Source organism: Salmo trutta, chromosome 4, assembly GCF_901001165.1.
Source record: "Salmo trutta chromosome 4, fSalTru1.1, whole genome shotgun sequence".
In the NCBI taxonomy this organism is placed as follows: domain Eukaryota; kingdom Metazoa; phylum Chordata; class Actinopteri; order Salmoniformes; family Salmonidae; genus Salmo; species Salmo trutta.
Genome location: NC_042960.1, coordinates 31,582,853 through 31,596,721, shown reverse-complemented (window position 1 = coordinate 31,596,721; position 13,869 = coordinate 31,582,853). Strand labels below are relative to the sequence as shown.

At 43.7% G+C, this 13,869-nt stretch overlaps 1 protein-coding gene across 1 annotated transcript in view; it reads right to left on the bottom strand.

Annotated features, from left to right (window-relative positions):
- Positions 1 to 6,293, bottom strand: part of LOC115192231 (inactive tyrosine-protein kinase transmembrane receptor ROR1) — a 161,890-nt gene extending 155,597 nt beyond the window's left edge. The window contains exon 1 of the mRNA XM_029750500.1: positions 5,792 to 6,293. Coding sequence (XP_029606360.1) covers positions 5,792 to 5,897 — 106 coding nt within the window. The 5' untranslated portion in view covers positions 5,898 to 6,293. The remainder of the gene's footprint in view (positions 1 to 5,791) is intronic.
- Positions 6,294 to 13,869: the final 7,576 nt, after the last annotated feature.

Genomic DNA, 13,869 nt, shown 5'->3' with positions numbered 1-13,869 from the left:
CATCGGTTATGTAATTATTACCCCAGCATGTCCGTCTTTCCAGTGGACGATTCGAACGGGATTAGTTTGACCAAACTGCCCCTGTAATAATTATTTATGAAGGAAATTATGAAGGAAGCCTGGAAGCTCTCCTAGGCTTCCTTAGACCCACCTCAATTTGCATAACGTCCCAACAGATCCACAGATGACGCAATCTTAATCGCACTCCACACTGCCCTCACCCACCTAGATAAGAGGAATGCCTATGTGAGAATGCTGTTCATTGACTACAGCTCAGCGTTCAACACCATTGTCCCCCTCCAAGCTCGTCAACAAGCTTAGGACTCTTGGTCTGAACACCTCCCCCTGAAACTGGATCCTGGACTTCCTGATGGGCCGACCCCAGATGGTGAGGGTAGGCAACATCACCTCCACCACGCTGACCCTAAACACAGAGGCACCACAGGGGTGTGTGCTTAGTCCCCTAAGGTACTACCTGTTCACCCACAACTGCGTGGCCGCGCACGACTCCAACACCATCATTACGTTTGCTGACGACACGACGGTGGTAGGCCTGATCACCGGCGACGATGAGTCGGTCTACAGGGAGGAGGTCAGTGACCTGGCAGTGTAGTGCCAGAACAACAACCTCAACGTCAGTAAGACCAAGGAGCTGATCGGGGACTAAAGGAAATGGGAGGGCAGGCACACCCCCCACCCACATCGACGGGCCCGCAGTGGAGCAGGTCGAGAGCTTCAAGTTCCTCTGTGTCCAAATCCCTAAAGACTTAAAATGGTCCAAACACATCCACCCAGTCGTGAAGAAGACGTGACAGCACTTCTTCCCCCTCAGAAGTTTGAAAAGGTTTTACAGCTGTAACATTGATAACATTTTGACTGGCTGCATTGCTGCCTGGTATGGCAATAGCACCTACCTCGATCACCTGGCGCTACAGAGGGTGGTGTGGACAGCCCAGTACATCACTGGGGCCGAGCTCCCTGCAACCCAGAACATCTATAACAGGCGGTGAGGTAGGAAGGCGCGGAAAATCGTTAAAGACTCCAACCACCCAAGCCATAGACTATTCTCTCTACTTCTACACGGCAAGCGGTACCGGTGCATCAAGTCTGGCAACGACAGGCTCTTGAACAGCTTCTATCCCCAATCAATAAGACTGATAAATAGCTACACAGACTATTTGAGTTAACCTTGTATCTTTATTGACCTTTAAGTTTTGCACTGTCTATGCACACTCACTCCATCATCTGCTCACTCACATATAACATGCACATACATTTATGCTGACTCTACACCCACGCACACCCACTCGCATACAAGCTGCTGCTACTCTGTTTATCTTATATCCTGAAGCCTAGTCACGTTACCTCTATACATAGCTGCCTCCATCAATCCAGTATCCCTGCACATTGTAAATATGGTATTGGAACTGACCCTGTATATATTATGCTTACTTACTTATTGTGTTCTTCATATTTATTCTTATTTCTCGTGGATTTTTTTTCCTTTCTAGTATTACATTGTTATTAATGAATTATTGCATTGTTGGGTTTTGAGTTTGCAAGAAAGGTATTTCACCGTACTCAGGCATGTGACATTAAAACGTGAAACTCAAAACGCATTAGACTGCCCTGCCGAAAATAAAAAGGTGAAATGAGGTGGTCTTTTTGTCTTAAAATATACAACAATTGGAGTGCCGCCATTTCCCAATGTTCTTGAACTCAGGATTTCATTTGAAGTCATTACTCTCAGCATCAGTCAGTACTGTATCACTGAGTTTGCTTTAAAACCTATTTGATGTAAATAGGGGACTAGTAGCGGTTCTAGAACAGTTCCAACAGTCTTTTTTTGTACAGAGAGCTCTGTGAACGGCGCAACATCAATTTCTGTATACTCAGCTAAATAGCAGAGTCTCCCCTTTCAGCTGAACCTGACCACAAGGAACTGAGATGGAGAATGTGAAATCTGACCCCTCATTTGCATAGGGAGTGACATGTCCAATTTTCTAGCCTATCCAGACAAAGGCTCGATTTTTTTCTGATTGTGAAGCTCAGAGCCCTGCATGGAATATGGCATATCAAAAGGGAGGGCCTAGGGAAAGCAGGACTGTAACAAATTGCTGTAAATTTACAGCAAACCTTTCCAAGTTAGCTACTGTAATTCTATACTAGAGAACTGTACATAGCAATGCATGATGGGGGTTCAATGGCATTCTGCTACACTGTTAAATTATACAGTAAAGTACTGTATAACCTGTTTTGCTGTATTTCTCATTTTTTATCTGTCTCATTAACACATTTGGATGCATGCCTTGTAAGAGGCTATATTTGTTGCACCCATTAGTGAGAATGATGTACCCCACAGAATACAGTACCATACCATTTAAAAATATATTCTTCCTGTAAATCTACAGTAACTTATTGGCTACTGTGCTGCCAGTTTACTGTAAGTCAGTACCACCCCATAGAATATAGTACCATACTGTAATTTTGGAACGGCAAAAAACATTTTGTGGGTGCATGGTATTGCTGTGGTCATGAACACATTTTGAGGAGTGCCTTGTGCGAGGCTATACTTGTTGCACCTGTCAGTGAGAGTGCCGTACCATTTTAAGTGATATGTGGTAGTAGTTCCCTAACTATTACGTGTATATTGGGAAAAGATCAGAAGGGTATCAAGTATCAAACCTTTAATGGTTGAATGTTTAGCCATGTCCTTTTGGTGTATTTTTTTCCTGTAGTCACTGCAGGTTTAGAAGCCTTTGTTAAACCCTCTACAGGTGCAAGTGATATAAAATGCTAAATACTAATTGGTATGCTGTAATATATAATTACATATTCACTGCAAGCAATTGCTGTAATTTTACTACAATTTAACAATAAAGTGCTGTTTTGCTGTATATTTACTGCAGAATTCTGTAAATAAAAAATTATAGACATTTTGTGGGAGGAGAAGAATTGGTGGCTCATTAACACATTTTGAGATGTGCCTTGTAATTGGCAGTATTTGTTGCACCCGTTCGTGAGAATGCTGTACCCATTGAACTGATATGTGGTTGTAGTGCACTTAAAAAAAAATGTTATTTAGGGGACAGAAAGTGATACCAGGTCTTAAACTGTTTATGATTGACTATTAAACTGTGTCCTTTTGATGTGTTTTGCCCTGTAATCACAGCCCGTTTGGGAGCCTTTGTTAATTCCTCTGCAAGTGATACGAAACACCAAATATTCATAAATATGCTGTAATATACAAATACTTAACAGCCAAACTGCTTGCACTAATCTCATGTATTTACAGTAAAATACTGTAAGATATCATAATTACAGTAGCATTTACTTTTTTACAGTAACTTACAGGAAGCACGTTACCATCAATATTGCTGTAACGTACTTTTCACTAATGATGGGGAAATAAAGCTTCTTGAAGCATTGAGGTTTTCCAGCCAACTGTGTAGAAAATAGGTTCACTGCTTGAGGCTTTGATACACACAGTGTACACTACTGGCACCTGCTTGTCACAATAATTTAGAGCAACATCATCATTATAGATGACGTCCCACACCCCGTTGCACGTGCGCAGCATACAGTAGCCTTTTTGTCTTCTACCAAACCAACACCAAAGCAATCAGGTGGTTGTTCAACGAAACTTCTAATAAAGTCATACAGGCATCAGCATACTGCTTAGCGATTTCAACACATGCCTCGGAGATCCAGTATCAAACATGACATCACTATTTTGCACTAGCCAGACATGGGCAAAGATATATCAAAAAGGTCTCTTGCAACAAATGAAGGAAATTTTGAAGACCAATGCATCCTTAACTACAACAACATTCCCAGTAGCGGTTACAGAAACGTTTTACTTGCTATCTCTGTGATATGTGTTTATTTTTTTAGCAGATGCTCTGGACAAGAGCGTCTGCTAAATGAGCAAAATGTGGATGTTAAAAATGTGCATTTGCAAAGCACCACTGCTGGGTATTATTCTAATGAGCTCCACCCTCAAAATATTTGTATTTTGATCAAATTTGGCCTTGTTTGGGGGCAGAGGTCAATAGAATAATATCCAGCAGTGTGCTTTGGAAGTGATCATTTTCACATTTTCATTTTGGTCATTTAGCAGACGCTCATATCCAGAGCAACTTACAGTCAGTGTATTAATCTAAGGTAAACAAGAATATACCACAGTTAGAGCAAGTAAAAAGATTATGCTACCAGAATGTCGTAGTTAAGCGGGCTACTTGCTAGTCTATATTTGTATTAGAAAATAGAAAATACATGTATTCTAATTAAACTATTACAAAATAGGCTATATTAATTGTAGTTCAGGCCAGTGAAATACAAATTACAAAATAGGTATTGATAATATTGAAATACCTATTTCAAATACATGTAACAGACGTACTGCCTGTCTTTGGCACTAGCTACCTGCACTGTATATCTGCAATAATTTACTAACCACTGTGCTTCCAGTAATGCAATGTCAATTCTAGAAATACAGTATGTTACTGTAGTCAGGAGTTCCAGTAATATTCAGTTCAATTTGTGTTACAGTAAAGGTCCTATAAATCTACAATAATTTACTGGCTTCTGTGCTGCTAGTAAGTTACTGTAAATGTACAGTTACATACTGGCTACTGTGCTGCCAGTAAGTTACTGTAAAAATTACAGGCCATTTTTTACAGTGCAGCAAAAGTGGTCCCATCTCGCTGCGATATTATCAAATTGACATGAAAATACAAAAATAATCTAGTAAAACTTTTAACAAAACCACTTTCTCTGGGTCACAGAGAGACAAAATCACATTGTGCTTAAAGCTGAAGTTGGAACAAGTCTGCAGACATTTGAACGGCATGTCTGCATCACTCCGAGGATGCAGGACAGAACATTCTCTGTCATCAGTTATGTGAAATGGTGTCAATTTTGTAGTGTCACTATCTTTATTTTACAGAATAAAGAAAGGTGAAATCTTATAGTAATTTGTTTATAATTTGATTGTTAATATATTTATAAAGCCCTATTGCCTCTCTTTTTTCTTTTTTTTTATATTTTCATAATATTTGTACATGTACTTGAGCTTGTGCCTCAAAAGTGAGTACACCTCAGCAATTTCTAACAATGTTTTACCAGAAAGGTGAGCGTTCCAGACCTTTCTAGAACTATGCATAATTACTAGTAGTTGTTTAAGGCACTCTCGTGATAAATAATTACTTTTGGGATAACAGATTACATTTTAGATTACATTTAATTACAAATGGAGGGACCCACACAATGGACCTCCAGCTGGGAGTGAGATGGTTATCCCCTCCATCATCACCTGAGAAGAGAAGTCCCTTTGTCTTTCAATACTGGAGATTATAAATCAATGTTTAAATTGGCTTTGTTTCAACTATAAAAGACTTGAACGCCTATTATGTAGCGCCTTCCACAGATCATTTAGTACTTGTTGTATAAAGTAAGATATGTTATTATTAATGTAGCCTAATAAATGAACACGTTTGTTTAAACAAGTAGCCTATTTTGAAGCCCAAGAAAACAACGAATGTAATGTCCATATAACCATTTGAAAATCACCCCCCAAAAATACACGAAAAAAGTAAAAATAAAGAGGAAATTAAAATTGTCGCAGACACGTCAATCGAATAAATTGATATAGGCTAGCGACCAATAGCCTAGATTTATATCACCATATTAATGGCTTAAAATATTAACATTAATGCCATAAAACGTTTCGTGTTTTTCAGATGATGCGACATTACATTGTGGCACCGTAATAAAAAAGTCACATTCTTACTGGTCGCAGTCATCTCTAGAACGGCCTGGAGTAGCATGATGGAACGGAGAATGTTGAGTTGACATCTCGGAAGACGGTCGGTCACTGTTGCCCGATCAGGATACATTCCCCCGATTCTAACCGTAAGCGCACGTGTAAACGTTGATTTAAAAATGAAAAGACACTAAATGTATATAGCAACTGTCCACGCAGTCGTCTTTTATCCCGTGTCTGTGTGTAACGTAAACGCACGAAGTTCTCTCTCTCTCTTTCCCTCTCTCCTCTCTCCTCCGGAGTCCCACTACTTTCCTTCCAGCTCTCAGCGCACGCTTCCAAAACTTCTATGCCGTGTGCGGCTTGCCTTGCACGAGGCATCTGGCTCTGATTAGGGTTGGATGTGTCGCCACCATGTGTTGAAAATACATATTTCTTTGTGCAAGACCGACTAGTCTTCAGATCGCGCCTACTTGTATTTTTCACATATGGTTTATGACTTATTCATTGAGCATACAGTTTATTAGAACTTATTCATTCACAAAGGACTATATTTAAGCAATAAGGCCCGAGGTGGTGTGGTATATGGCCAATACACCACGGCTAAGGTCTGTCCTTACGCACGACCCGTAGCCTTGGTTTATTGGCCATATATCCCGAGGTGCTTATTTCTATTATAAACTGGTTATCAACGTAATTAGAGCAGTACAAATAAATGTGAGCCTGTATTATGGAGCAAAGCTGGATCAAAAGTAGGCCTACTTCAGGTATTGCAAAGGTGTGTGTAAATCAATGAATCATACTACAAAATCGTATCAACAGTTCCAATTCGCCTACACTACTGCAATGTGATACCTTACCTCAAACATATGTTTAACACAAGACAGACACAAGTATGTTGATTTGGGTGAAATAAATGACTCCAGTACACTCTAAAAAAAAAGTGCTGGGTGAAAAACAACCCAATTTGGGTAGATATTGGACAGAACACATGTTGGGTCACAAACAACCCATTGTTTTATTTAAGTTGGATTGTTGATGCTGGGTTATTGCGCTATGATTCACCAGGTCAGATCAGAAAACTGGAGGTGACCCAACTGATAGTTGTTTTTGGCCACATGTGAGAGTACATGTCAATTCAATGTCAAGGTGGAGCACTGACACTTTTGTAGGTTTAATAAGGCTTATACAAGAATATGAGTTCTTTAAAGAGCCCAAGCCAGGGTTTCCCAATCTCAGTCCTCATGACCCCAAGGGGTGCATGTTTTGGGTTTTGCCCTAGCACAGCTGATTCATCTAATCATCAATCATTGATAATTTGAATCAGCTGTGTAGTATTAGGGCAAAAACCAAAACGTGGGATAGTTACTACTACTTTCTTATAATATTAAATAAAGTTATTCATTTTATATTACTATATTTGCGTATTATATATTTTAAAGGAGAATAAAAATTTGCAGTGTACAAACTTAACATGATGAACATGAATTACATTGCCTCTCATGGGTGGCCAAAAATAACTATCTGAAAGCCACACTCCCAATAGGCCATGCCTTTGGAATACCCAAACATAGGTTAATTTAACCATCAGTCAGGTTTTTATTCACTTTTCATGCTAGGGTGACACAGCAGATGGGTCTTTTTTAATGTAATCCATAGGTTATTTTCAGGAGGTGTGGCCTATTGGGGGCATAGCTTTCAGATATTTTAATATACATTTATTTAACATTCATATATCATAATAAAGGGGTAAATATCCCAACATTGGGATAGACATAGGTGCTTGAGGCACTCAACTTGTTTATGCCTCACTAATGTACAACATTTTCAGTACTAACCCTTCACATGTTTTGACAATACAACAGAACAGATGAATCAGAATTAAATTTACTCTCATGGGTGGCCAAAAATAATTCTCTGTAAACCACACCTCCAGTCTTCTGGTCTGACCCAGTGGATCATCGCTCAATAACCCAACTAAGTGACCCAACGTGTGTTCTGTCCACTACTTAGCCAGCGCTGGGTTGTTTTTAACCCAGCATTTTTGGTTGTTGTGTATACACAATGTTGGAGCACAACTAAGCGGTTGAAATTTGTAACGCATGGAATGAGACATCACACACTAAATCCACCCAGGGCCAAATATTGTAGAGCTTACAGGCTAGACTAGAGGTTATTCATTTTTTTTCTAAACAGGGGAAGGTAGATTAAGGGAAAGAGAGGGGAAAAGAGGAATGATGGGAGAGGAACAAATAATTAAAGTTATTTTACAACACACACCTACCCTGTACAATCCAGGCCTCCAACTAACTGAAAGTAATGCGGTTATAATCTATTCCAAACCTTTATCAAATCCCATCACCATCTCCCAACTATACACCCGGTTAAATTTTACCATACACACTTCACACTTCAGACACACACTTTATCAGTGTCAAAGTCGTGTTTCTAGATACTGAGGGGGAGAGAAAAGTGAATGGTAGCAATTTAGCGTCTCCGGGTCCCGCATCCTGCCTGCTCCTGCTCGATAGGCCATCTGGCGGCAGAGTAGCGAGGCGGAGCGGGTTGAGCGCTCCAACGTTTGAAGTGACAGGGCTGTGATGACTCACGAGCCCACCGTTTCAAGTCCCATTTCCCCACTACTTGTCAGCCCTGGCTTGCTGGCTGGGACCCATGTCAGCCTATAGAACCTGATCAAAACCTTCCCACTCCCCCAGACTGTGTTCTTTGGTAAGGTAGTTTGGTTCTGATATAATATAAGACAGATAGGGATTGTCAGTGGATCTTCTGGAGTGGTTTCAGCATTCCTATATAAACCCCAGTCCCTTGGCATGCCTCTAACAAAATAAAGGATGGTTGTTTGATGAAAAGGGAGAGATGTTAGGATAATATGGTGAAATCCATGGTTACCATAATGACACACAATTGAATTGACACTCTCTCTCTCTCTCACACACACACACACACCACACACACACACACACACACACACACACACACACACACACACACACACACACACACACACACACACACACACACACACACACACATTATGACCACTATTAACTGAAACTGAAACTAAAGGTTACTTGCGTAACCCCGGTTCTCTGATATTATGAATGTGATATCTCACTGTGGGATTCATCATAATCTCTAAATAGCTAGAAGAATCAAATCAGACACATCTGTCGAAGACAGACAGGTCGATTGGCGAATGAGGGAGACCCTCCCTTCATACTATAGAGCCATTCGCCCGCCCTCTGGATCATTCTCGAGCATGCCGAACTTCCTCACACTCTTAGAGTAGGGGAATGTGGTGATATATCAGAGAACTTTCAATTATTCCTTTCGATAATAACTCACAGTGGAATATGCCCAACTCTCTCCGAAGCCAGGCAGTCTCACATATCACCCCTCAGTGGCCCTGACACAAGGTGCAGTGACGTCATAAATCTCATAAAAGTATGAGGGGATGCCCAACACCACTTCTCATAAAATGCACCACTTGTTTCCATACAGTGAGTGTAGGAGGACCCCTAGCACTCTGGATAGTCTCAATGACTCCGAGAGGCAGGCCTGTTGCATCCAGATTTATCCTCCCACGGACCAGGCCCTTAGGGCCATGGCGTCCAGGAGAGGGTGGAAAATCTCTGTTCGCTTGGGTCAGCAGGTCCCTGTGTAACGGGAGTTGTCAAGGCTCATCGCTATCCAGAGCTTGCCTTGCCATCAAGGGGCTACCAAGATGAGGGAGAAGCCTTCTTCCCTCACTCTGGCTAGAGTGTAGGGATTATGAGGCTGAGGAGAGGGAAAGCATAATGGAACCTGCTTGGCCAAGTATGTGTCCACCACACCACTGTCCACCCCCAGTGGTGCGTTTCCTGCTAGCGCGAAGAACAACGGGCAGTGTGTGGACAGATGCTTGACTGTATCTCTCCCAGATTTGTTTCACCAGTTGGGGATGGAGTCTCCAGTCCCCTTGATGGGGATTCCCTCTGGACAAGTCTGCTCCAATGTTCAGTAAGCGCGGGACATGAGTCACGTGTAGGGACAGTGGGTCTGCTCCACAGAATAATCCTGACGAATGGTCTGTGTAAGTGGTTGATTGTCCGTATTGTCCTTTCTGATCAAAACATGACAACCAGGGTTTCAGTAAAAAATCAAAAAAATACACTGTGAGCAATTCAAGTTAATTTACAGTATGTGAGCAATGCGGAGATGTGGGGTCCACACTACTCCTAGGGGAGTGCCAATAACGAAGACCAAAGGCCTCTTCCAGTGGCGGGGAGCTAAGAGACATGCGAGGTGACGCCGTGTACACAGACGTTGGGCAAACACCTAGCACTGGATGTCTCTCATCCTCAGTAGGCCAAGAGGTACTACTTAGATGGTGGACTTCATCAACCTCAGCACTCGGAGGCACGTGTTGAACGTGACCGAGGGCCCCCTGTGGAACAGGGAGTGGAACTGTCGGAATGACGTGATGCGGTCGTCCAAGAGTGTTGCCTGGTAAGAAAGAATAAAACATTACGTCTAAGTATTCTATTCTCTGTGTTGGCATCAAACAGCTATTTTTCTGATTGATCTTGAACCCTAACTCGGAGAGGTGGGTTACAAGGGAAGTTGGGTCTCATACTGCTTTCTCCCGGGATGGGGAGCAAAGCAGGTAATCGTCTATGTAGGTGGAAACTCAAAGCCCCTTCTTTCTCATGGGTGTGAGGGCTGCCTCTACACACTTGCTGACCAGTCGGAGATGTAGCGCTAGCCCGAATGGCACGTTGAACATAAGCATACGGAACGTGAACTTCGTCAGATAGCTGTTGAGGACCCGTAGTTGCAGAATGGGGTGAACCCCTCCCCCGTTTTGGGGAACTGGGAAGTACCGGGAGTGAAAGCCGAGATGGCTCTCTGCTGCTGGTATTGCCCTGCGTAATAGAGAAGAGATGTCCTGCTCTAGTATGCATGCAGTCGCCAGTCTCTACTGATTCCAAAATTCTGTTGAAAACCGTTGGACCCAGAGTGAACTGCAGTCTGTACCCCTTTGTAACCTTGGACCAGACCCAGGGCTGGACTGCACATGCGCGGAACATGGGGACAGTGCTTGGTGTCGATTGACAATTAGTCTTCCTGCCTCGGCAGCTTGAACTAGAGCCAGGGAAAGAGCCGTGGCACAGAGTGCACTCAGGGGCAGAGTGGATTCCCTCTGTCTTCCATTAGAGCAAACACATGAGAATGGGAAGGGTTCTCAGAGCAGAGATGTGCCTCTCTCCCAGAGGTGGCAGGCCAGAACACGGGGTGAACTGTTGGCTGCCCCTCTCTGCCGCAGGGGGTGTACCCCCAAGTCGGTTGCCACTTCTTCCATGCAGGGGAATCAAATGGGTGGGACCTCGATGTGGCTGCACTATTGGCCCCTGTTTGTGGATCCGAACTGTGGGGTCGATGCCCGCTACGTCGCTGGAGTCTTGACTCGTGGAGGGTTAGGCCAGGTAGCCATGATTCCCAGGTCTACGGGGCAGGCAGAAGTTGAAGGCTACAGCCTCCTTCTTTCGAAGTTCACACTTCTGCCAAATGGCGGCGACAGCCGGCCCAAATAGTTCCTTCGGCTCAACAAGAGCGTCAAGGAAACCTTTCTCAATGTCTAACAGGCTGGACAAGTTGAGCCACAACGCTCTCTCCCCTACCACTGCAAGGCTCATGGCACGGCCACAGCCTTGAATGGCGCCCCTGGATGCTCGGAGGTGACGACACAGATCTCCTCCCAAGGGTCTGGGTTAGGCTTGCCCGATAGCTAGGAGATTATGCATCAAATCGGCCTGGTAAGCCAGCGGCAGGGCCGTAACCTTCAACGCCGTACAGAACGTTCAGCAGACACGTAGACCCTTTGGTAGATAGACGCAGAGAAGTGCTCCGTCTTATCAAGGCAAAAAGTGCCTGCACTGACAAGACACTGGGGTTGAGGTGGTTGTCCTTGACATTCACGCTGGCAAAAAGTCTAGTTTGGACCTTGCCAGTCAAGGGTTTGTCCCAAATGCATTTGGCTTCGCCACGCAAGCTGGGATAGCTGGGAGGAATTAATTGCATGAGACGGTGCAAGAGGGGTGTTTCCTCCCATCTCTGCGCTGCCACCCTCCACAGGTTCGGGCCACTCAATATTGAGTCTGGTCGCTGCCCGTTTGCATAAATCATTGAGTGAATATCTGTCATCCTCCATCGATGCCCTGCTAAGGGCGGAAGAGCGCCTAGAGGTAACAGCTTGCGCTTCCTCGTCCTCTTCCTCCTCTACTGCTTGGAGGAGGTCGGTCTTGCCATCACCATCGTCTTCGTCGGTGACGAGATCCCCTTCCCCCTCCTCCAGGGCCAAGCCCTGGAAAAGTGGGTGAAGGTCCTCGGGATAGCCATACATGATGTCGGCCCATGAGGGCTGGGTTTGTGAGCTAGTCTCCCTGCTTGAATGCAGTGTGGGAGACAAACCAGGTTGGGTTGCTCTGCGCAGTCTTTGTTGTAGAGTGTTAGCAGCAAAATTCCCACAATGGATGCATGACCGGGTGTCGTCGAACGCTGCTTCCACATGTTCAAGACCGACACACAAGGGGGGGTGCATGTCCTTGCCTGATATGGTTGCCCCTTGGGCTGAGCTAGCAGGCTCCATGGCAAAAAAAAAGCAAATCCGAGAACAAAGTGAAACGTATTTAGGGTTCGCTACTTGGGCTAGTAGCCTAGCTAGTTAGCACAGTGCTAGCCGGAGAAGCAAATCCTTTAACAATGTGAAGTTAGCTATCATAAGCCTTGTGGGCTAGTAGCCTAGCTAGTTAGAACAAAGTTAGCCAAAGCGTGGCTCTCGATCGATAAGCAGTGAAGCTAGGACGGTCGGTCTAGACAAAGTGGCACTGTAGTGGGTTGAGCTAAACGAGAGAGCGAGCTAGTAATTCTACCCTTCCATGTAGAAAAAGCTAGATTGTAGGATAGCTAGCCTTGGGTTAGTTACCCAAGTTAGCTAAGCCTTGCAGCAGCTATCCGTGTGATGCTAGCTACCACAGGAGACAAAAGGAAGAAAAAAAGAGGCAAAGCTAATTCTTACCTTAAGCTAAAACTTTCCTCGCGGTAAAGTCACACAACACAAAGCTAAAAAACCTGCACTCAGCAGTGTAACCTCAACTCCACACCTGTGAGCAGTTAAACAGGAAAACAGGTCAAGTTGTGCTGAGGAGAGCAAGAGTATAACGCTTCTGTGGGGAAGAGAGGTGAGAATGATCCAGAGGGTGGGCAAGTGGCTCTTTAGTATGAGGGGAGGGGCTCCCTCATACGCCACTCGACGTGTCCGTCTTAAACAGATGTCTATGGTAGGTTCTTTGAGCAACGTAAAGTGTCTGGTGAATATCAATATCATATGTGACATATCAAAACAAATAATTGAAAGAGAACAACAAACACTGAACAAAAATATAAATGCAACATGTAAAGTGTTGGTCACATGTTTCATGAGATGAAATAAAATATCCCAGAAATGTTCCATATGCACAATAAGCTTATTTCTCTTGAATTTTGTCCACACATTTGTTTACATTCATGTTAGTCAGCATTTATTCTTTGCCAAGATAAACCATCCACCTGACAGATGTGGCATAACAAGAAGCTGATTAAATAGCATGATCATTATACAAGTGCACCTTGTGCTGGGGACAATAAAAGGCCACTCCAAAAGGTGCAGTTTCGAGTTGAGGGAGCGTGTAATTGGCATGCTGACTGCAGGAATGTCCATCAGAGCTGTTGGCACAGAATGTTATGTTAATTTCTCTACCATAAATCAACATTGTTTTAGACAATTTAGCAGTACGTCCAACCGGCATCACAGCCGCAGACCACGTGTATGGTGTTGTGTGGGCGATCAGTTTGCTGATGTCAACGTTGTGAACAGAGTGCCTCATGGTGGCGGTGGGGTTATGTTAAGGGCACGAATAAGATACGGACAATGAACGCAACTGCATTTTATCGATGGCAATTTGAATGCACAGAGAAACTTTGACGAGATCCTGAGGCCCATTGTCGTGTCATTCATCCGCCGCCATCACCTCATGTTTCAGCATGATAATGCACGGCCTCATGTC